At 33.6% G+C, this 25135-nt stretch overlaps 2 protein-coding genes across 3 annotated transcripts in view; both read right to left on the bottom strand.

Moving 5' to 3' along the window:
• Positions 1 to 656, bottom strand: part of MFSD14A (major facilitator superfamily domain containing 14A) — a gene marked incomplete at its 5' end in the record, with an annotated part of 45105 nt that extends 44449 nt beyond the window's left edge. The window contains one exon of the mRNA XM_079696317.1: positions 549 to 656. Coding sequence (XP_079552443.1) covers positions 549 to 656 — 108 coding nt within the window. The remainder of the gene's footprint in view (positions 1 to 548) is intronic.
• A 6262-nt stretch (positions 657 to 6918) lies between these two features.
• SLC35A3 (solute carrier family 35 member A3) lies at positions 6919 to 23292 on the bottom strand (the record flags this gene model as incomplete). 2 transcript variants are annotated; one of them, XM_079696329.1, is made up of 7 exons in its annotated part: positions 6919 to 7009; positions 12406 to 12539; positions 14131 to 14249; positions 18241 to 18412; positions 20381 to 20503; positions 20581 to 20728; positions 23102 to 23292. In XM_079696329.1, the coding sequence occupies 7 exons, from the start codon at positions 23290 to 23292 to the stop codon at positions 6919 to 6921; spliced, it is 978 nt and encodes a 325-aa protein (XP_079552455.1). The 2 variants fall into 2 exon arrangements, with proteins under 2 accessions (XP_079552455.1, XP_079552454.1); XM_079696328.1 differs by having other exon boundaries at positions 20581 to 20735; positions 23106 to 23292.
• Between the last annotated feature and the right edge of the window lie 1843 nt (positions 23293 to 25135).

The raw sequence follows: 25135 nt of genomic DNA, 5'->3' as shown, positions 1-25135 counted from the left end.
AGTGTCCTGATAAAGCTAGTATGGCAAAATGTTAATAATTGTTGAATTCAGGTAGAGGGCAAATGGGTATACTATTATTTCAACTTTTATATACTTTAAAAATTTTTCAAAATGAGAAGCTGGGGAAAATTTAAATTAAAAAAAAAAAGGTCTTTTAACAATGCTTACTTCGTGAGTACACGGAGATGACCCATGAATTTTTCAAAACTAAGCTGACAATCTATCATAGCATGATTGAAGTCATTAAAACGGCAATAATAGTATAAAAACAAAATATTAAAAGCAAAAACGGGAATTCCCTGGTGGTCCAATGCTTAGGACTCCACGCTTTCAGTGCTGAGACCCAGGTTCAATCCCTGGTCAGGGACTAACATTCCACAAACTGTGCAGCGCGGCAAAAAGGCCTTTAAGGTGAATGGAGACAAATACAAAGTAATGAAAATTTGGGGCATTATATATATATAACATCCAAAGTAAGCTTCAGATTTTAAAATTTTAGAATTCATAGCAATATTTTGAAACAGCCATAAAATGAAACATAAACTCACCTCTGTCATTTTCTGTAATCCTATTAGCATCCAAGAAATATTACTGTTGCTATCTTTAAAAACATATTGAAGCAGCTTGCATATATTAGAAAAAGCACTTAGCATCATAATTTTTAATTGCTGTATTTACTATCCAAGCAAAATAAAATAAAATGGAACATAATAAAACTTCAGCCTAAAGGAGAAAACTTAAACCCTCAATTATTAGAAATTGTGTTTTTGTATATACAATGTTTTTTAAAAGAAAGAACAAACACATAAACTCACATCCACAGATTTTGTTTAAAACATACAAGTGAAGTCTGATTTAACACATTTAACTAAACCTTTTAAATACTTTACATTTAAAGTAAGTTTTTTTAGAGTGAATTTTCAGATGATTACCCCAAAACACTGTAACAGCATTCATTATTCTTTTAAATCCTCAGTAAGTTCAAGTTAAAAAAGGATGAAAGTGTGTATCTCAGGTAAACTATTCCCAAAGGAATATCATTACTGTTTGTTTTAAAGAAGTTACTTTTAACATATTAGAAACCCTAAATAAATAAATGTAAATAAATGCATAAATGAAAAAAACTGATTAGATGCAATGGAGGGCTGATACTTAACCCCAATAAAGGATGACTGGAAATGTGGAGCTGTCAGTTAACAGTGAAGGCCTATTATGAGCCAAACTAAAGTGATGGCTACTGGTAATTCACAATTAGCTCAGGGAGCACCCTTCTAGTTGCTAGATGGGATGCTGCCCAATTCATGAATCGTCTAAAAAGCCAATTAGATCTTCTAAATAAATAAATAAATAAAATTAGCTCAAAATTGTATGTTAATATACAGCACAGAGTAAAAGTTTATAAATTAATTTTTAAATTTCTTTTAAATATTCCAACATTTAATAAAATTGTAATTAAATATCAGAACTGAAAACTAAATAAATACTACATATGCTACTTAGCACTGTATCTGATTATGTTTTTCTGCCCTCGAGTCATATGTTCAGAATCATTTCACAAAATTTCTGAAATTAAAAATGACAATGTATAAATGTCCCCATAAACAATTGTCATTGCTTGTGTCATCCTCATCAGTTCAGAAGAATGTGTATTAGAGACGAATGGCCACTGTGTAAGGAATTTGGCCTTACCCAAAGAGTTCTGGCCTTCATCGTCAGGAGGTCCCAGTGAGAGGAGTGTCTTTGTTATTCATATTGGGCTCCTCAAATCACATCTGATAATTTATGCTAACATGAGCCCCTAGAGCCTGATGTCAGCTAGTTCTCCAGGGCGGGTCAGGGCTGGAGAGTGAGTTCAACCCTGTGTGCAAAGAATCAATCAATCATGCCAAGTAATAAAACTTCAGTAAAAATCTGAACACCAAAGCATGGGTGAACTTTCCCGATGGGCAGTACTCGCGTGTAGTATCATAAATTGTGGCCAGAGTATATAACATTGTCTAAGACTCCACAGGGAGTGGACAATTGGAAAGGACGACTGGAGTTTGGACCCCTCCTAGGCTCTGCCCTATGTGTCTCTTCCTTTGGCTGGTTCTAATTTGTATTCTTTCTCTGGAATAAATGTGATTATGAGTATAATAGCTTTCAGTGAGTTCTTTCTAGTGAATTATTGAACCTGAAGGTGAATTTGGGAAACCTCTGAATTTATAGTCACCAAGACACTCTACTATAGTACAATTTCAAATCTTTGGGATTTGAAGTTTGGCAATTTATTTCCTCTGATATTTTCTCCTCTGGAATGTGTATGTAATCAATCCTGCTTTGAAAAAATTCTCTTTTTAAGAACAGTAAGAAAGACAATTATGATTACTAACGCTGGTCACTATCTAACTGTGTTGAATGGCAGTGGTATCTATAAGATTTAGATTATGAGGCGTATCTGCATAGCACAGGATTCAAGGATTTTTATATACTTTCAACGAAAGTATTACAATAAAAAATATTTAAAGATTTTCAGTTAGTGCTTCTGAGAAGATACCAAAGAAGAGTATACATTTTAATGCTGATATTCTTATTTTAGTAACATTTTAAAACAGCATTTTGTACAAGGTTACTTCAGTAATAAAGGTGGAAATAAAATCCTTTATACTGCTTATCATTTGATCTCTATGCATTGAATTGATAGTCACAATAGAAGCAATTATATTCAAATTATGAAGAAAATTGGGAATTTCCTGGCGGTCCAGTGGTTAGGACTCCGTGCTTCCACTGCAGGGGGCACGGGCTTGATCCCCGGTTGGGGAACTAAAATCCCGCAAGCCATGCGGTGCGGCCAAAAAACAAATATGAAAAAAATATATACCAATTACTGTAATTTCTTAACTTTGAGGCAAGCAAAGAGATAATTTATTTAAAGCAAAAAAAATTTAGACTGTTATCATCATACAGGTAGAGAAATTCTAATGAGTTTAAATAAAATCCAGTCTTTCATGCTAGGGCATAGGCTAGTAAAAAGGAAGATCACACACATGATAAAGGTAACTAGAGAGGTAGGGAAAGGCTCAGTGAGTCATTTTTGATATATAGAGAGGAAACTAATTCATGATTAAGTCAAGCACAGGTGAATAGGGAAACAAGGAAATATAGGAAAAAATTTACATAGTTATGAAAATAATCTATTTCCATATATCTACTGAATAGATAATAACTGGATACCAAAAAATGACAAAGAGAAATTTATCAATTAAAAAGTCATTTAACAAAAGACCAGTTTACAGATTCCTTTGAATTATGTCCATAAAAAATTTAAATATACAAATCACAGCCCCGAACCCAAAAGAATCTTCCTAAACAAAGGAAATACACATATAGACAAATTCAGAATCCAAATCATTAAAAAAATAGTTTAAAAATTACAGTAAATTATATCTTATAATAAGAAATAAAAAAACCAAAATGACAGTTATATACAGTTGTTAAAGTTTCAAAATTTCAATGATGGAGCAATAGTACCATAATTTATTTAAATAAGTTCTGTTCACTAACACTTGTATAATATACCTATTTTAATATTCTGTTAGATAATGGATTTAAATAGCAAATGTTGAAGCAATGAAAAAATTGAATTATAGTTATTCTTAAAACATCCTAATTTTGCCTATGTGTCCAAAATTGTGAATTACAGTAATGTCCTCCAGAAAAGTGTCAGGTATTTGGTAAAGCAAGGCACATAGGACCAGATTTTGATAAAGGTGCTTTTTCTTTGGTCCTATAATTACTTTATATATGCTACATATCTGGGAGATCCTTAAGATGACTTTCAATATAGCATAAATAACTTTCATTAACTTTTTCTTATGTAGAGCATACATTCACATGTAATTAAATATTATAACAATGAAAGTGTAAATAAAATGAGTGATGCTAAACCCTGTTTTTAAAAACAAAACAAAACTCAGGTGAGTGACTATACAATGACATTTTAAAAGTCTAATAATTTGATATGTAGGAAAAGTGTATCAATTCTTAAGAATAGTTTGTATTACACTAAGTCTACTGAGCACAAAGTCAATTAGTTTCTACTCAGATTCTGTCTCCTTAGAATCTAGTTTAAATATCAAACCACCTTTCCTTCTATGAAATTGTGACATTCAATATAAATTGATGTAAACATTTAAGTTTTGCATCTCTAAACTACATTTTCCACCATAAAAGTAGTCTACAATGTCTCTAAAAATCACTTATTATAGAATTGATAATATTACTGTGTTGATACATCTACATGTTGCATTTCAAAAATTTCTTCCAAAATACCATATTCTTAAGTTTTATAGAACTATCAATTGGCACTCTTCTCCCATGAGTTAGCACATTTTTATAATGAACAAAGTAGTAACATGTAAACTCTAAAAAGTATAAGAATTTAAATAATCAAGGAGTCATCATTATAAAAGATTGATACAATAAGGCTTCTGGAGGTCATCAAAATACACAGCACACACAGAAGAAAACAGCATTATCTGTATATATGACATGATCTAGGATACAGGTCCACCTTCTCAAATATGATTATTTCTTTATGAATCACAAACTACACAACCAAATCTCTAATAACGTTTTCAAACCTACTAGGAAAGCAAAATATAAATTATGCCTGTCTAATAAAAGTTTGCTTTGCAAATAGACTATTTTGCCCTTTCTCAGAACTCTTGATTACATTTTATAAACTTTGGTGGGAATCTTGAAAATTGTGTTATTTTGGACACCTGAAAATATACTACTATTGTAACTAACATGTCTGATGTCCAATAATTTGCTGTATCATTTTTTGAAGTGTTAAAATTGAGAGACTAAACCTGAATTAACAATTAATTATGAATGCACACCGAATTAACACATAAGTACCCAACCAGTACTTCAGTGTGAGCTGAACATAAATCTTCATATTTAGTCTTGAATTCTGTGCATTATAGGATTTAGATTTCCCTTAGCAGTAAGTAATAAGATGTAAGCCTGAATGTTGTTACAGTCTAAAAACACCATTCTCAAATTGTGGTAAATTTATTAAATAAATACTCTAAAAGGTGGTCACTGAAAGTCGTAAGTCAGAGTTCCAGAAAGTTTGTTTGGTGCCAACTTGGAATCACCAGCAAATTAATTTAAAATACTTTGTAATTTTAAGCATTTTTTAAAACTCTGTATGGAATATATTAGGCTTTTGTCCTCAGCAAAGTAACACCGCCAGTCCTAATTAGCCAAGAGTAGCCAACAGTTTGTAACATAGTATTTTTCAGCCAAATTTTGTTTAACAAAATCCATTAGAATTATATAAAAATATTTATTTTTTACAGATTTATACTATTAGAACAGGAGACTTCTAAAAATACATAATGTATGAAGGAAAAAAATAAATTACTTCCTATATATAATAGGTAATTCTGTCTCTAGTCAATAATTAAACCCATATTTCAATTTTAGAAAGCATTTGTGCCCACCAGTTCATTTGATCATTTCTGCTATATTTTCTCTCCCTGAACCAATTTATTAAATAACTCATGTAATTTGCAATCTCAACTCCAGTGCTAATCAAATGGAAAGGAAACCACTATTGTAAAGCAAAGCTGTGGCTCCTTCTGGCAGCTTTTGTAGGGCCACAGAAAGGGAATTCAGAATTCGGCTGCCTTTCCCAGACATGCATCAGAGAATTCCTGGGAATGGTGGGTTTATGAGAGGCCTAGAAAGTTCTTCTGAGCAGCCTTGAATTTATACTTACAGTGCCATTTAAAATAATATAATATCATGGCAATCTGGAATGTCTCCAAGAAAAGTCATTTTGGTCTCAATTTATTGACATCTGTACTACTATTTTTTTGGTTTTGTCAACAGTTGTAGATTAAAAGAAGTTTTTACAGATCAATGAGTAAAATATTCATCTAAAAATGCTCTAGTTATATACAGTATATGTTTTGATAGTTCAAAATTCTCCAAATGGAGACATTAGACAATAATTATTATTTTAAATTATTATATGAGTATTTAAATTACATTTTAAAACTTTAATGGAAATTAACACACACAGAAATTTATTTTAAAGTAATATTAAGGATTTATCTGATTTACAGAAAAGAAATACAATTAAGAGATTAAGGACAAAACTCCATTAGTGTAAAAGTAACTGGCTACTATCTAGCACAGGAACAACTGGATTGCTTGCTTCCAGCAGTTCTGAAGCACTAAAAGATCTTAAAATGTAGATGGAGAAATAGATGTGTATATTTCTTTACATTAAATTTAAATATGAATTTTATTGTCTGACAAATCAGACCCAGAATGTTACTTTATCAATTTTTATGTGGTTGAACATTTGCAACATATAGCAATCTTTGTTTAGTAATCTTCTGTATAAATATAAAAATCTGAGATACATGAAAATGTTTTTCAAATCATCCTATCTCTTCACAGCTTTATAGGTTATTATAATTATCAAACTTTGAATATCCACGTTATTTGATATATCTGTACAGAAAGAGTTAGATAAAAAACATTTAATAAGATTAAATATATCTAATTTGCAAAATTGATGTCTGACATTTGTTGTGTGCTCTTGCAAAGAATGCATAGGATATTTCTGCAGCAATCAAATACATAAAATCTTTTTAAACTCGGATTTCAAGTTTCCTCCAATAATTATTCTAATCCCTGGAAATACTTTCAAGTTTTGATTTCTAGATGCAATAGGCATTTTGTTACATATACATATATTTTATCCTTAAACTTTTATATTTTCAAACCATTTGAACATTATGATCAGATTCAGCATGATGATTTTTTTCTTAGAATCTGTAGAAGTCCTCTGTGCAGGATTAATGTTGAGATTCCTAGTGCACCATTGTGAAAAACCAGATAAAGACAGTATTACCACTATGCTTTAGTGGGATTTCCTGCAGGTTTAGGATCATAACCATATAGGAAAGTAGCTGTTATTACAAGGATGGCTCCAAGGAAAAAGACACTAAATAGATGAAGAGAAAATGAAAAAGAGAAAATCAGATTAAAAACAAAACAAGTTATATTTCTTTATTGTAAAAACAAATATAATTTGGGACAAAATGTTCCAGTAACATGGCTAACAAATACTGAGTACTTACTACATTCCAGATATTTAGCTAAGTGTTTTACATGCATTATCTCATTTAGTTCTCACAACAACCCTATGAAGAAGGACTAGCACTGTCCTCATTTGTTTATGTATGAGGAAGTAGTTCTAGAGAATTTAAATAATTTGCTTAAAGTCCCACAGCTTGAAGTGGGAGAAGGAATTCAAACTCAGGTATATTTAACTCTAGAGCCAAGTCTGCACTTTCATCCACTGTGCTATACTGTAGTCTCCCAAAGCAAAGATGTATAAAAAGTTGTATTTCATCTTTTTTCAAAACCATTTTTTAAAATCGAAGTATAGTTAATTTACAATATTGTGTTAGTTTCAGGTATACAGCAAAGTTATTCAGTTATACATATATGTATATATAGTATTTCATTGTAATGTGCCTTTTGCCTATAACACATTGAATAATAAGAGATCTCAATTTTTTAAATTTGATTATATAAAGGGAAAATTGCATTCTTTTCAAACCACAGTAAAGTTCAGTTTAAAATACAAGGTAGTAATAAGCAAAACTCAGGATTTTTATAGGATGCTTTACAAAAGGAAATAAGACTGAATGCAGGAAGACTTGGTTTCTTCTTTAGTTTATCTATCCACATACATAATATACCTTACTATAAACAGGAAATGAATTTAAACTGGTACTGGAACTCAAACTGAATGTAAACTGGAATATCAGTCTTAACTTTTAACATGTATATTCTTCAAAGTGCTGTTACAGGGACATGAATTAGTCGTGCTTTTAAAGTTTTTATTAACAGTTTGAAGTCACTCCCCTGCCTCAAAAAAAAAAAATGTTCTATAAGGGAAAAAGATCACTAATCCTTATTATGAGTTAAAGGGCCCTTCATAATATGGCCCTTCCAACCTTATCTCCCACACTCCACCCCACCCCATCTATAATTCCACCACTCCATTTAGTGAACACAACATGCCTTTCAGGGCAGTATCCTGTAGATGCTATTCCTCTGCCTGCAGTGTCCCTCCCAAGAAAACTGCTTATTCATAACAACTCAGGTCTTAAGTCTCCAAGACTAACTCCCCTAAGCAGAGTTACCCTATGGTAACACTTTATCACACTGTAGTAAATAATGTGTTATTTACATTCTGCTCTCCTGCTCAACCATGTGTTCCTCATTCATCATTATATTCCTAGCACCTAGCATATATAAGGAGCTTAATCATTAACTGTTATGATAAATCTAGTGTTGACCTGATGCAGATGTGTAACTTTTCAAAAGCCTTGAATACATATATACATATAAGATTAAGAGAACATAAAACTTCCTATAATGTAAATATCTTGAAGAAAATTACTACCACAGGAATATTTGGTAACTATTTAGGCTGCATAAGCTTCTGACTGAGCACTTTCTTTGTCAATCATTATGAGCTTCTCTTAACTTTCCAAAAATCTGGAATTGCATAGAATCACATGCTCAGTTGGAAAGTTGTCTGTTCCAACTTTCTACCCACCATAGGAACGCACTGTATGATATCTCTAACAGGATCTACTAGACCAGGGGTCCCCAATCCTGGCCTGTTAGGAACTGAGCCGCACGGCAGGAGGTGAGCGGCAGGCAAGCGAGCGAAGCTTCATCTGTATTTACAGCCGCTCCCCATCGCTCGCATTACTGCCTAAGCTCTGCCTCCTGTCAGCATTATGTGAGTTGTATAATTATTTCATTATATATTACAATGTAATAATAATAGAAATAAAGTGCACAATAAATGTAATGTGTTTGAATCATCCCGAAACCATCCCTCCCCACAAGGCTGTGGAAAAACTGTCTTCCACAAAACTGGTCCCTGGTGCCAAAAAAGGTTGGGGACCACTGTACTAGACTATCTACTGTCAGGAAACCCCTGCTTCCCAAGCCAGCTATTTTTTACGTGGTTCTGAGAGAAAAAATTTTGTTAAGGAAAAAGCTATCCGAATTTAATATTTCAAGGATTTGAGCCCCCTCTTTCTAATGGAATTGTGTATATACTTCCATTGCTGCATTGATCATAGTTATAATTTATTCTCATGCCCGTCTCTCCAGTCACTGTGACCTCCTTGAAGATAGAAAATCATATCTTATTCAGGTATTCCTGTTTTTCCAGGATCTAGTACACTGGCAGGCAGACATATAGTGGACACAATAAATTTTTGATAAAAGAATAAGCAAGCCTAAATACAAGGATGGTAATACCAATAAGCAAAATAATGAGCACCAAAAAAAAATAGGAAAGGGAATACTGGTGATATATCAGTAGAGATGTCTAGCAGTCAGTTGTAAATAGGGATCTAGAGTTACCTTCATAGAGAGGACAGATAAGACATGGCAGTGGATGAGATAGATAAGAGAGTGAGTAAAGACTGACAGTTACCAAAGGAATAATCAGAAAGGCAGGTACAGGGGTCAGGGGTACTACTTCTGAGAAACCAAAAAACTTTCAGGAGGTGAAATGGGTATAACAAAGGAAAATATATTATTATATTCACAATATAGATCATTGATTTACTGGATAATAGAAGTTCTCCACAAAAGTAAGAATACGTAAAGATGGAGGGCTTAGCTCTCTATTTTAGGAAAACTAACCTGTATTCTCCATCTGACTTGGTGTCCTATGCATATTCTCAAAACATTCATTCATTCAATAATAACAGTATCATTGTCTTTTCTCTTTTTAGCTTCATCCCAACATACCTTACATGCTCCCTCAGAAACATGGATTTACAAACGCAGGTATGTAGCTTACTGAAAAACTCCTACTCTTTTGTCCCTCTGCTGGTTTACTTGATCATTTACTTGTTTTATTCCCTGCATGATTTGAAGATTTAAAGTTAACATTTTGGCCTTACTTGATGTTTTATTTTTTTGAAAAAGGTATGCCTTTTTAAGTTACCATAAAAATCTACAAGTTCCAAACATTCTCAAATAATATTAAAGCATGTAATTTCCCCATTTAATACGTAGGGAGTAAAGCATCACTAAGACATAGGTGCTAATTATTACGGTTGTCTCAATGTAAGTAATTCATTCCCATATCAAGTTAAGAACAGAAATACTTTTAAATTCATGCCTCAGAAAAATTAGATTTCAACATGCATGTCCCAGACCTATTGTCCAAGTTGCTAGAGAAGAACCAAACCATAAATGTTCAATATAGAAATAGAATGAGCATATTACATTTTTCTACTACCAAATTCCACCCACAATCCTATCTCACTAACTCTAACATAAATTAATTTTACTAACTGTATTAAAATTTTAAGGTCTTGAACATTCATTCAACAAACATACTGAGTATCTATTATGTGCCAAACTCCAGCCTTGCTTACTTATTATCAGATGGTGGTAAGTCTTCTGAAGACAGGAGAAAAGAATGTTGGAAGACGGGGTGCTTTTAGAGAGGTCTCTTGATAAAGGGATATTTGAGTCAAGATCTGAGGACATGAGGGAGTATGCCATGTGAATATGTAGGGGATGTGTTTTCCAAGAAAAATAGGGCAAGTCAAAGCCTATAGTAAAGAAGTTACAATAGCAAAAAAAAAAAAAAAAAATTTAAAAATTTAAAAAAGGTAAACAAGAGGAAAGTAATATCAGGTAAGCATAGAAAGGTAGCTAAAAGCCAAAGCAAATAGGCCGTTGATGGTGACAACTTTTGAGTGACATGGGAAGCAATTAGAGGTTTTCTGAGTATGATCTGATTTACACTGAAAAGAATCATTCTGGTTACTGAATGGAGAAAATTCGGGGACACAGGTGAAGAGAAGAAGCAAGGAGACAAGTCAGGAGACTATTTCTTTAATCTAGATGATAAATGAGGGTGACTTGGATCGTGGTGGTAGCAGTAGAGGTTGTGAGAAATGGTCAGCTTCTGGAGATATTAAAAAGGAAGAATTGACAGGATTTGCTTCTGGATTAGAATGACATGTGGGAGAAGAGTAAAGAGAAGCTGATGACCTTACTTCACTAAGAAAATTTAAAATTTCCATACATTTTAACTTCCTCTTATAAAGCTATCTATATCCATAGCTATAGAGTCTGCCTTCTCTGAGGTTACTGTGGATATACTGTGTTCCTATCTAAGTCAAAAAGGATTTTGGCCTAAGCAACTGAAAGAATGAAGGTGCTGCCACTTACTAAATTGGGAACCCTGACAGAGATGGGGAATGAGTTAGACATTGAAGAAAATGTCAAATAGACAATTAGATATAAAAGCCTGGAATTTTTAAATTTGAGAGTTATTAGCCTTTAGATGGTATTTAAAGCCATGAGAATAGAGATCACCAAGGGAGTGAGTGCAGATATAAGAAGTCCAAGGACAGATGAAGAGAGTACTCCGAAGTTTAGAGAATGAGAAGATAAGGAGGGGAGTGAAGTTAGAGGAAACCATGAATGGTATCCTGGAATCCATTAAAATATAATCTCATTACTCTGGGATTACAAATTAGTAATTGTAAAAAATATATAACTTTATTACACTTTACTTTTCCTTACTCTGTCTTCTCTCTTGGCATCCATGACACTACACGATCCTGGGTCTCCTGCCTCACCCATCATTCCTTTTGCAATTCTTTTTTCAGACTATTCTTCTCCCTGCCACCACCTAGTTGAATTTTCTCATGAGCCACTTTCTCTATATAAACAAACTCTCCTCTTCAAGAATGTCACCTACTCTCTTGGCTTTAGCTTTATAAATTCTTCATTTAAACATGTAATTATATGACTTATTTTATGACTTTGACTTATTAACTTTTAAAAATATGACTTTTAACTTTGGGGAAAAAAACCTATTCAGATCTACTGAGAAAATTCTGGCGAGCCAAATTGTATAAATTGCTTTCCAGTGTTAGATTTTCTTTCATGCATTTAGTTTCAAAACTTTTTAAAAAGATAGTTAAATGGGGGGCTTCCCTGGTGGTGCAGTGGGTGAGAGTCCGCCTGCTGACGCAGGGGACATGGGTTAGTGCAGTCTGGGAAGATCCCACATGCCGCGGAGCGGCTAGGCCCGTGAGCCATGGCCGCTGAGCCTGCGCGTCCGGAGCCTGTGCTCCGCAATGGGAGAGGCCACAACAGTGAGAGGCCCGTGTACCGCAAAAAAAAAAAAAAAAAAAAAAAGATAGTTAAATGAATCTTACTATATTTCTTCAAAAGTTGTAATAGAACAAAATTTTTCAGATTAGATCTTATGAAGGACTCACTTTTCTATATACTTTTGGAGATTTAAAGAAATAGAAAAGAATACACTACCTGGTTGGTACGAAATCTTGTAACCAAAAATAAGATATCAGTGTTGATAATATTATGGACAGAGAGGTTGCAAATCCTTTTAAAATGTTATCCGCATACTTAATAACAGCAGCTATTACAAGGCCTCCCAGTGCCTGCAGAAGTTTTAAAAGATTATTTTAAAAAGAAACATATATAAAACTGCTTTTCAAAACAATCTCAATGAAGCTTTAGGCTTTGTCCTATAACCTAATCCCATTAAAGTAAGTGATTTTTATTAAACATCTCATAACAAATGGACTTCTAGGTTTTGTTCAATAGCCCCCTTATTTCAAAAGGTATCTGATAAAGTAACTACCAGCATAATCTGCAGTTTGTTATAATGGAATTTGACCATATTATGAATAAAACATCTATCCTCATCCAATTTAGTAATTAAACATCACTTGTTCAGACACATGTGGGAAAACTGGACACACTGATTAGTGAAATATTTTTACTTTTGATTCAAAATAAACTGTAACTTGAAAGTTATTTTACTAGCCTTTTAATAGCCTAACTTGGATTTCTTCCTCTAGTTTCTTCCCATTCTAATCTGCCTTTCATTGCTGTCAGATTACTCTTCCTAAAGCACTTTAATCATTCTCTTTAAGAGTGAAGAACTTTCTACCAAATCCCTCTCAAATTTCAAACTGTGGCTACTTAAATGACAAAGTTTTACCATATCTCAGTTTTGTTTTCTACCGAACCCTACATATCAGCTCCCAAGTCTGGGTTACCCACTTTCACTGCACCTCTTCAAATGGTAGAAGCTTTATGAGAGAAAGTCACAAATTATGCCAAGTGAGCTCACTACAAATTGATGTTTGAGTCCTGGTATTTCTTAGCAGTGTTCTCATTCCCCTGTTTACTCCCTCATACCAGCTGTACCAAACTTTTAAAATTTTTCTCAAGTCTTTAGCCCCTCTTAAGGAAAGAGCGCTTCCCTCCTTGATAGGATAAAAGCCATCATACATAAACTCTCCTGACTTACCCTATCTCTACCTCAAATTTTCTCTGAATTTTCACTTACCCTTGTCTCCTTTTCTCCTATATTAAAAATAGAAGTATCCTTCCTGCTTTCAAAACACAACTATCCTTTGCCACCTTCACCCATCCTCCCTAAGGGACCTTGTTTCTTACAGCTTCAAATACCTCTAGAGAAAGGCTTTGTGAAGGCAGAGACTTCTATCTTCATTTTTGTATCCTCCAGAGTACTCAGTAAGTATTTTTTGAAGATGAAATTACTCAACCCTTGAATAATTTCAAGTTATAAGCCGAGGTAATTTGATAGGAATACTCCAATATGTAACCAAAATATAAACTATCAACTGTTACAGATTTAAATATCTAGATTTGCTTCTTGAGCCTGAAATAGCTGACCACAGACTTCCTGTAAAATGATCAGAACAGTAGAAAAATTACAAGTTATATTCGTCCTCAGCTTTCAACTCTTTTATTCTTAAACTTGCATTTTCGTTATGTTAAATTTAAATACCATAAAGTTCATTCATGATTCATTTTCAAATAAGTTTTCATTACGGCATTTAGATCAGTTCTATTTTAACTTCCCTGAATAAACTAGAGATAATGAGAGTACTTGATAGGAGGGACCCTTCTTCCTCATATCAGTATATCATAGCTACTTTGATTCTCTATATTAAAATAAAATTTATTAGCATAAATGTAAGACTTTAAATGCTTTACCTGAAGAACAACAACTATCCAGGTCAGCCAGTTATAACCCTGAAAAAATCCATTCTTTGATACCAGTTCTCCATCATAAACATATACACCCATTAATCCAAATATACTCCCAAAGAAACCTAAAAAAAAAGTAAAGTCTATGTCAAACATCATTTAGTTTGCCTGGAGAGATATTTTTCCATTAACATTCCAAATAATTTTAAACTTAACTTTTCCTTTTCAATAAAATTGGACTACTTTAAAATTTTTTTACTTGTATAATTATATAAACTTAAGAAGTATACTTAATACTATATTATGACTGTAATAAAAAGACATGGGAATATATAAAAGAACAGAGATTACCAACTTTGGAGGACTGAAAAAATATAATGTATACATTCCAGGACTAAATGGCTGTCCCATTCAAATATTTGTAAAATGCTCACTTTTGGTGTACTTCATTGTATCTTATATCTTCCTATTTGCTAGATCTAGATTTTCATATATTCACATTCATACATGCAGATATAATAGCTCAGGTATGTGGTCCAGCATTTTCCTTTATTTAGAAATTCTGGATGTACAATAATTAATAAACAAAAAATTAGAGCTAAGAAACAGTCAGCCATAGGCAACATCAGAATGTTATTGAAGTTTCACTGTTAGGGAAAGTCAGCTCAGTGAGAGCCTGAAATGTGTCTTATTCACTGCTGAATCCCTTACTTCTACCACAGAGCTTATCACATGACTACTGGATCTGAGATTTCCTGGAGCAATCCTAAACTATGAATAAAGAAATGGATATTACAGGGGTCATCTCTTTGGGGCAGTCTGTGGTAAGATATGCAAAGAGTGCAGGGTAAAGCAATTTTTATAAAGCCACAACTACTCAAAAGTATTCCACAGTGAAAAAGAACTAAAAGGGATGTGAAATGTTCTTTCTAAAATTTTATTTATGCCAACTCTATCATTTTAATATGTCTAATTTAGAACATGAAAATAATACTGGCATAATACAAAATCACAAAAATAGACACTTCCAAGGGTATTTATTCATTTCTTTTTTAATTATAAAAATAACACTTGATAATTACAAAAAATGTATAGAGTACAGAAGAGTACACACATGTCAGTATGTACAGATCTACTGCATTCTTTTTATCAGTTGCATAATATTCCATCATACGGACAATAACAGTATGAAATACACATATAACACCACATGCAACGAAATGTATTAAGTGCTTTATGTTTGTTAACTCATAACAACCCTACGAGGTGGACACTTCCAGCTCGTTTTACAGATGAAGAAACTGAAGCAAAGAGAGGTTAAATAAACTTGCCCAAACTCATGTTGCTGGTTAGTGATGGATTCAAGATTTTAATCCAGGCAGAGTGGTTTTGAAGTCTATGAACCATTTAATCATATTGATAATTTATTTAACCAGTATTCTAAATGTTTTCTATTTTTTACAATTGTAACCAATGCTGAAATGAATAAACTTGGACATTTATCTTTGTGCTCTTGTATAAATATTTATATCTGTAGGATAAATTCTTATCCAGATATGGAATTTTTACATTAAAGCTGTAATTTATTTAAAATTTTGTTATATATTCCCAAATTGAGATCCAATAAGGTTACATCAGTCTACCAGTTGCCCCTCCATATTCGCAGGTTTTGCATCCACAGATTCAACCATCCGTGAATCAAAAATGTAAAAAAAAAAAAAATTCCAGAAAGTTCCAAAAAACAAAACTTGAATTTGCCGGCACAGCAACTTATTTACAAAGCATTTACACTGTATTAGGTATTATAAATAATCTAGAGATGATTCAGTGTATATGAGAAGATTGCATAAGTTATATGCAAACACTATACACCATTTTATACAAGGGACTTGATCATCCACGGCAGTCCTGGAACCAATCCCCCACAGATACCAAGGGAAGACTGTACTCCTAGCAACCTTAGGTAACAAGAGTTCCTGTTTCTCCATTCTGTAGCTAATATTGGATCTTATCAATTAGCTAATCTTTGACCTTTGATGTTTGAAAACTTCTATACATTGTTTTGTTTTTATAATCTCGAGTTCTATAACTTATTTATGTATCCTTTTCAAAACTTTGAGTTATTACCATTACCATTAGATTGTGTTGTGAGGTCAAACCAAAGAATAAGAAATCCATGAAATACCACAGAATCATGAATTCTGACCTTTCATTTTTATCTTATAATCGAGAAAATTTGGGGTAACTCACACAAACCTGAATCTTTCTTTTCTGATATTTGCGTATTAATGTAAATAGCTGACATAAGTGCTTAGGCACTAATAAAGCACAAGGCACTTTATTCTAAACACTTTACATGTATTATCTCATTTAATCCACATAGCAACATATGAAATAAGTACCATAATTAAGTATATTTTATAGATAAGGAAGCAGAGAGGAAGGTTAAGTAAGTTCTGTAATGCCACACACGTGGTAGGTAATAAAATCAGGATTTGGGGCTTCCCTGGTGGCGCAGTGGTTGAGAGTCCGCCTGCCGATGCAGGGGACACAGGTTCGTGCCCCGGTCCGGAAAGATCCCACATGCCGCGGAGCGGCTAGGCCCGTGAGCCATGGCCGCTGAGCCTGCGCGTCCGGAGCCTGTGCTCCGCAACGGGAGAGGCCACAACAGTGAGAGGCCCGCGTACCGCAAAAAAAAAAAAAAAAAAAAAAAAAAAATCAGGATTTGAGTGGTCAGACTACCAAACCAAGAGTTCTTAACCACTATGCTATAGATATACTCTTTCTGAAATGGTGAATGCTTTTCAAGTCTGAACTTGCCTTCTAGACAAACTGAACAAAGGGAAGCTAATTTAATTTTGTTTTCAAAAACATTTACCTTGAAGTTCTTAAAAAAAAAAAAAAAAACGATACATTTCTACAAATTTTGCAGAGAAATAAATACTATGTGATAAAATGAAGGTCCAGTCTGTTTGTTATCATATTATGTGAAAACAGCTGAAAGGATGGACTTTAATAAAATTTTGAAGGTTTGTCTTAAAATACAGGCCATTTGGAATACAGACAATTCACTGTATAGGGCCTGGAAGGGCCTGTTATGACTGCTATCATGAAACATGGTATAGCTATTAAGCTGATGTGAAGAAAAAAACAGTGGCTTCAAAGAAAAAAACAATGGCTTCAAAGATGAGCTCCAAAGTCACAGGGACAGAGGCTTAAAACAGAACTTGTTGATTTGCAATTGAGCTGCTTCTCACATGTAGCATCTTCCAAAGTGAATATGACAAGAATAATAAATTCTGAAATCTTTGTATGAGGAATTAAATGTTACAATACTGTATACAAATAGTTTAAATATCTATTCAAAGGCAATCTCTCAATCTCTTTTTTCTTTTAAACTATTCACCTTCAGTTAGAAAAATGCTGTAGTATTTAAAAGCTAAAATGTAACAATTTGAAATAAAACGTAGTAAGATTTTAAAGAGACAAAAATTTATTCATTTCAAACTTCCTCCATTTAAGTATCTATTTTTTTCAGCTTTATTGAGGTATAATTGATAAGTAGAATTCTAAGACATTTGAAGTGTACATTGTGGTGATTTGATATACAACATGGTGACTGTAGCTGATAACACTGTATCATGTAATTAAATTTGCTATCTTAATCTCTTTTTCCAGGAGGAAAATATGTAAGTTATTTGCAACATCTGTGGAAAACATAGCAACCAAAGACAAAGGCTCCAAATGGTGAGGACAGAAGCAGGCTTCATACACTCTTATGAGCACAGACCCAAAATTCCATGTTCTTGAATAAAAGACATTCATTTAAAATAGTTTTTCAAAAGGCAAAAACCCTGACAGATACTTGCATCAACAGCAGCTTTTATAAAAGGTTTATTTAATTAAAGATACATAGGACTTCCCTGGCAGTCCAGTGGTTAAGATGCTGTGCCCCCAATGCAGGGGGCACAGGTTCAACCCCTGGTTGGGGAACTAAGATCCTGCATGCTGTGCGGCGTGGCCAAAAAATTTTTTAAAAACCAGAAAAACATAGAAATCTTTAAACATAACAATATAATCCTTTAAAAATAATATTAGAAAACATTTAAAACTTACCAAGTTGAATGTTTCTTATCCACACTGATTGTTTGGTTTCTTTTAAGATTTTCTCAAAGTAAACCCCAGCAAAGCCACTTGAAAAACATGCTGTGAGAACTGCCATGAGGCCTACGAATTGTGAGCCAGCTGAAAGTTCCTTAGAATTAAGCTCTTGAGAATCTGAGGGCCACTGAACAAAAAGAAAAACAAAATTGAAGTTTAATTCCTATAATATTTTACAAAATACATATTTAGAGTCCATTCTTAGACCTTAAGGTAAAAATGCAACCAATACCATTCTTGGGGATTGAAGAGAAGAGCTTTTGAAAGAAAAACTTAGAATCATTTTTTTTTTCCCATAGTAATATTACTGTTGTAATTTATAATTTCAAAAATACCCTAAAAAAGAGAACAAGTATAATAAATGCACAGATGCACAAAATAGCCTCCACAAGCAGTTCAGTTGTAGAAATTCAGAGTGTGAAGTGTTGGAGCAGCAAAAATGAGTATGGAGCTGTTGTTTCATTATGGAAGGTCCATTTCATGCTAACCATTCTGAGCTTTATTCTGTAGATCAGTGTTCCCAAAACTTCACTTATTTCCCTATCATCTTCATGGTTTTTGTCAAATGTATGTTCTCCCTAAACTATCACTTGATATTTTAATTTAAAATACCTCTTTTTTTTTTTGTAAGAAGATGTTGGGGGTAGGAGTTTAATTATTTATTTATTTATTTAGTGCTGTGTTGGGTCTTCGTTTCTGTGCAAGGGCTTTCTCTAGTTGTGGCAAGCAGGGGCCACTCTTCATCGTGGTGCACGGGCCTCTCTCACTATCGCGGCCTCTTTTGTTGCGGAGCACAGGCTCCAGACGCGCAGGCTCAGTAGTTGTGGCTCACAGGCCTAGCTGCTCCGTGGCATGTGGGATCCTCCCAGACCAGGGCTCGAACCTGTGTCCCCTGCATTAGCAGGCAGATTCTCAACCACTGTGCCACCAGGGAAGCCCTAAAATAGCTCACTTTTAAAAACTGAATACCGACTTTACCTTACCTTAAGCAGGATCTATGAAAATATGGGTTTGATATGCCAATTATATTTTTCTAATAAGCACTTAAATAACTATTAGAAATATTTATTCAAAATATACATACCACACTCTGAGGAAAGTGATTGTAGGGGAGGGGGGCTTTGGACGGCAGGAGATTGACATGATTGGATTTCTTTTAGATAGACCACAGTGGTGACTAAGTGGAGGCTGAATTGTAAGACAGAAGTTAAAAAAAAAAGAAAAAAATCAATTAGGAGGCAAAAGATTACTTGAGACACAAAGAAGGCATGAAATGTGGAAGTGTTAGTAGAGACAGACAAGGACAGAATCAAGAAGTATTAGAAAGCAGAATCAGAAAGTCTTAGTGATTGACTGGATGTACAGGCTAAAGGAAGAGTCTAGGACAACTCTAAGGCTAAGTAAATCATGACTGGATAAAACAGAAATAAAGAACAGGTTTGGTGGGGAAAAGGTAAAGTGTAGCTTTGGATACACTGAGTTGATAAGGCCTATTGAACAACCAAACAAAGATGTCCAATGTGCTTTTAGATATATAAATCTGAAACTAGAGGTGATAACCAGAGCTGATGACACAGACCAAGAAGCTATCAGCATACGTGTTAATAAAAACCTTCAGAAAGAATGAAATCTCCAAAAATAAGGAAATAATGTAAGAGAAGTAACAAGCCTATCAACAACACAATATCTAATGGGAATATCAAGAAAGAGGACACCAGGAAGGAAACCAATAAGGAATCATTAGAAAGATGTGAAAAGAACTAGGAGCGAGTGGTATCAGGGAAGCTGAGAGACAATAGGAAGGGAGTGGTTGATCTCAAATGTCCAGATACTCAGTAAAAATCAGCTTTGTTTTACATACAGTGTCTTATTTCCCTAAATAGACTGTTCATTTCTTTATGTCGGATAATTTGATTTTACTTCTTTGTGTCATTTACAGCCCCAATGTAGTATCTTGCTCAAAGGAAGCACTCAAAAAATGTCAGTTGTAAGAATAAGCATTAATTTTCTTCAACAAATAACAGAACCACATTTTCCAAAATGAGGTTCTGAAACTGTGATAAAAGTAAAAGTTATACTTATCTTGAATAGTTACCTGTACAAAAGCAACTCCTGTCATCAAAATTACTAGGGAGAGCCACTGGTACACACCTAATTTTTTACTAAGCATCGACACAGAAAATAATGCAGTCGTAAGAATTTTCAACTGATATGTGACCTGAAAAAGAAAACAGCTAATATTATTGTTTGTTTCTTTCTTTCTTAGAAACACTACTAGAAATGTATTTTAAATACCTGATAAGTAGCTGCATCTAGATTTGACAGTGCCACATAGAGTAAATTATTCTGAAGAGTATATATCCCTGACGGAATAGCAAGTTTAAGTGTTTCCATAGGTTTATTAAGAATTTCATCGTGTAGTATTCGATTCAGTGCTCTTACACTACATTCTAGAAAAAACATGAAATGGACAAAATCAATAATTAAGTAACTCCAAATAAGTTACATACTCTCTCTCAAGTCCTCAGTTTTTTCACCTGTAAAAAATGGAAATTAGGCTACATGTTAAGATCCTTTTAGGTCTAAAATATACAGACGTACCTCAGAGATATTGCAGGTTCATTTCCAGACCACTGCCATAAAGTGAATATCACAATAAAGTGAGTCACAAGAATTTTTTTGGTTTCTCAGTGCATATAAAAGTTATGTTTACACTTCACTGTAGTCTGTTAACTGTGCAATAAGATTATGTCTAAAAAAAACAATGTGCACACCTTAATTTAAAAATACTTTATTGCTAAAAACTACCATCATCTGACAATGGAGGGTTGCCACAAATCTTAAATTTGTAAAAAAACACAATATCTGCAATAAAATAGGGTATTATACCTTTAATGATGCTAATATTTCAAATATTAAATATTATAAGGTAGCATATTAAGAAGAGCATTATCTTTATATATATATCTTTCATTGGGAAATAAATTAAATTGATTATATACACACATATGTATTTATGATAACCAAAACCTCAAAGTATTAATTTGTCAACCAAGTATTCTTACTTTATCATAGCAATATTATAATATTGATACCTTGTATTTTATAATGTATTTTATCATCAGCCATTAATGCCAATTAATAATTATGAAGACTTTAATCATAAAAAGAAGGATATCAGGAAGTGGGTTTGGCTCAAACAACAGAAAACCCAACCAACAGTGGCTCAAACCCATAAGGATTTGTCTCACATGTCATGAGTCCAGGTCAAAAGCTGCTACAGCAGCTCCAAGATGACATCAGGGACCTAGCTCTCTCTGTATATATATTGGCTTTTTATTTTCATGCTTTTCATGTATTGTCTACGTAATTTTTTGCAACAGATTACCAACTGACTGATGCACCTCTGGTTCTTCTTTCCGGAAGGAAGAAAGAGGAGGAAGAAACAGTGGCCTAGCAGGCATCTTCTTCCCTCTCACTGACCAAGACTGTGTGTTGCATAACTACCCCCTGATGCAAGGGAGCTGGAAAATCAATTCTTTTCTTTTATATTCTCCACATTAGAGATAAGAAAGGGAGAAAGGAGTTAAAAATGGACTCTGAGCTAGCCAACCCACAGTATCAATCACAAAAAAATGTCCAAAGAACTTTAAGAGATACATAAACCCCCAAAGAAAGGAGAAATTCTAAGGAACCCTACCACCTTACCAACAATACACTTCACAGATGATTTTCTCTCCCAACATAAAACTTGCAAACTTTATGAAAACTGTTTTAAAATGAAAATACCTTTTTTAAATTAATTTTTATTGGAGTTTAGTTGATTTACAATGTTGTGTTAGTTTCCAAAATGAAAATAACTAAAGAATGCTACTTGATATTCAGCCTTTCCTGACTAAAATAATGGTAAAAAAATTATGTAAGTAAAACAAAAATTACCAAAAGATTTTTTTACTTTTAGCAGAAAGAATATAAAATATTAGCTCATCTTTAAAATTAAATTTTTAAATAATTAATGCCATCACGTATTTTTCTCATTAGCAGTGTGAGGGTAGTGGAATTGAGTCTTGTGGCTTTAATTTGATTTCTCTGACTGCTAGAGAGGTTGAACATCTTTTTATACATCGATTGGCCACCCAGGTTTTCTCTTCTGTGAGTTGCCTATTTATATCTTTTGTCCCTTTTTTTGTTGAGTTTCTTATCTTTTTCTTATTGAGTTGTGGGAGTTCTTTGTACATTCTGGATATTAGTTATTAGTTATTACCTGTGATGTAAATATCTTCTCTCAATCTGTTGCTTGTCTTCTCACTTGGTTTGATATATAAAAACATGAAAAAGTCTGTTTTTCATTTTAATGTACCCCCAAATAATCTAACCACATGGAGCCCTAACCACTGGACCACCAGGAAATTCCCTCAATAAAGATTTTTTTTTTTAAACTATATCAAATTAGTCACTGCTGGACTAATCATGCAGCAAATAAAATAAAAAGCCTTGACTTTAGTAAAAAATTATTACTCCTCTAAATTACTTATTCTCAAATTATTATAAATGCAAGAAACTTTGTTTCATATTTACAGCATTAACCAGAGGACATGAATCATAACATAGATAAGAATAAAATACCTTTATTACTAGACTAAAGCCATCTTAATAAAATGAAAATTGAAATGTTCTTAAATAATGCAAGTGTTCAAATGTGTAGTTACCTATATATATAGGTACCTATACATATATACTATATATGTATATATATCACATGTGAATAACTCCAAAATAATTAAATAAATTGCAATGACTTAAAAAACCTAGATACCTACTGCTGTCTTTGTAGACTAATAAAATGCAGGCCATTATCTTCAAAAGTTCAGCAACAACCACGGCTGTAGATGACAGATAACGAGGCCCCTCCTCTTTTAAAGTCCTAGAATAACGCATCGTTAGAACCAGACTGGTAGTCTGAAAGACCAAAATTCCCAAGGAAAGGTATTTTAGGTTGGCTGACATTGTTTTATCTTCATTTGCCTGAAAAACAAAATACACAGGGCAAATAAACAATTAGAAAATACAGAAATTATAAATATTTTAAAAACCAGTAAGAGATGTCTGGTTCCAAACAAGATAAATTAAGTGCATTCCATTCTATTCTTCCTGCTAATTACAACTATAAACCTTGGACCAAAGACAAAGCAACTACAAGGAGACTCTGAAAAGGTGACAAAAATAAGACAAACTGGCTAGAGACTGCAGATCTTGAATGATTAAAACATCTTGAGATTTTTTGCCATTCATGTATCTCACCCTGGGTGTGACAGCAGTTTACAACCTGGAACCACCAACAGGTGTAGAACAACAAAAAAGCCATAAGAAAAAACCCACTGTCTCCAACCAAAGGACAGGGAAGACAGTGGCCCTGAAGGATGCAACCCTCCCAAATGAGTGCTGTATAATCTGTGGGGCAGAGCCTTGCTGACCATCCCAACCCTGCACAAATGACAACAGAGGTGGTGGCCCTCCCATCCCCCACCAGGATGCAGCCACAAAGACTATGGGGGCAGAGCCCTGCCAACCATTCCTGCCCTATATAAGGTGAATGTCAGCGAATACGCAGCACCATTCCTCCCTCTCCAGTGGCTGCCTACTAATATAGACGATTTAAGTAGGAACCAAGGTCTCATAACACTCAAAACATCCAGGATACAATCCAAAATGAGTATACTCATCATTCCAAAAGAGAGGAAAAAAAATCTCAACTAGGATAAATAAGGACAAATCAACAGACAACAACACATAATTGATACAGATGTTGGAATTATCAGACAAGAATTTTAGAGAAGTTACTATAAAAATGCACCAACAGGCAATTATAAACATTCTTGAAATAATTTTAGACTTACATAGTTGAAAAAAATAGTACAGGAGTTCTCATGTACCCTCCACCTGGCTTCCCCCAGTAATAAAAGTAGCAAAGTTTCTGTATTTTTCCTAAAGCAATTTAATATTAACTCTAAGAGACTCACTTTAAATATGAAGATACAAATATGTTAAAAAGTAAAAGGATGGAAAATGATAAAAGCCATGAGGAAAATAACTATGAGAAAGCTGGAGGGGTTAGATTAATATTAGGTGAAACAGATTACATAAGAATTATTTTTAGAATTAAAGGACACTTTGTAATGATAAAAGAATCAACACATCAGGAAGATATAACCATTATAAATATATATGTGCTAATAACATAGCTTCAAAATACATAAAGCAAAAACTGACAGAACTAAAAGGAAAAACAGGTAAATCCAGTCATAATGTGAGATTTTAACCCACCTTTCCCAGTAATTGACAGAATACACACACACACAAAACCCAGTAAAAATATAGAAGATTTGAACAACACTATCAACCACTGTAACTCTGTAGACTTGGAGATGCTCCACTAAGATCCTCCTTCAAGGAAGGACTTAATGTAGTGTGCATGATCATTCAACTGCCTCTCCACTCCAGGTCACATCCTTTGCTTCAAATTCGTCTAAAGATTCAATTTCAAACAAAATCTCTGAAGGTTTTTTTTGGTAGAAATTGATATTGATTTTAAAATTTATAGGAAAATACAAAGGACCTAGACCAGCAAAACAATTTTGAAAAGGAAGAATAAAGTGGAAGGAGTTAAACTACTGAAATTCCAGACTATAAAGCCCTAGTAATTAAGACTGATATTGACATAACGACAGAAGAATAGGTCAGTGGGATAGAATGAAGTCCAGAACAGAGACTTCCCTGGTGGTGCAGTGGTTATGAATCCGCCTGCCAATGCAGGGGATATGGGTTCGAGCCCTGGTCTGGGAAGAGCCCA

Source organism: Hyperoodon ampullatus (genome assembly GCF_949752795.1).
Source record: "Hyperoodon ampullatus genome assembly, chromosome: 2".
Lineage (NCBI taxonomy): Eukaryota > Metazoa > Chordata > Mammalia > Artiodactyla > Ziphiidae > Hyperoodon > Hyperoodon ampullatus.
This window is presented reverse-complemented; position numbering and strand designations above follow the sequence as displayed.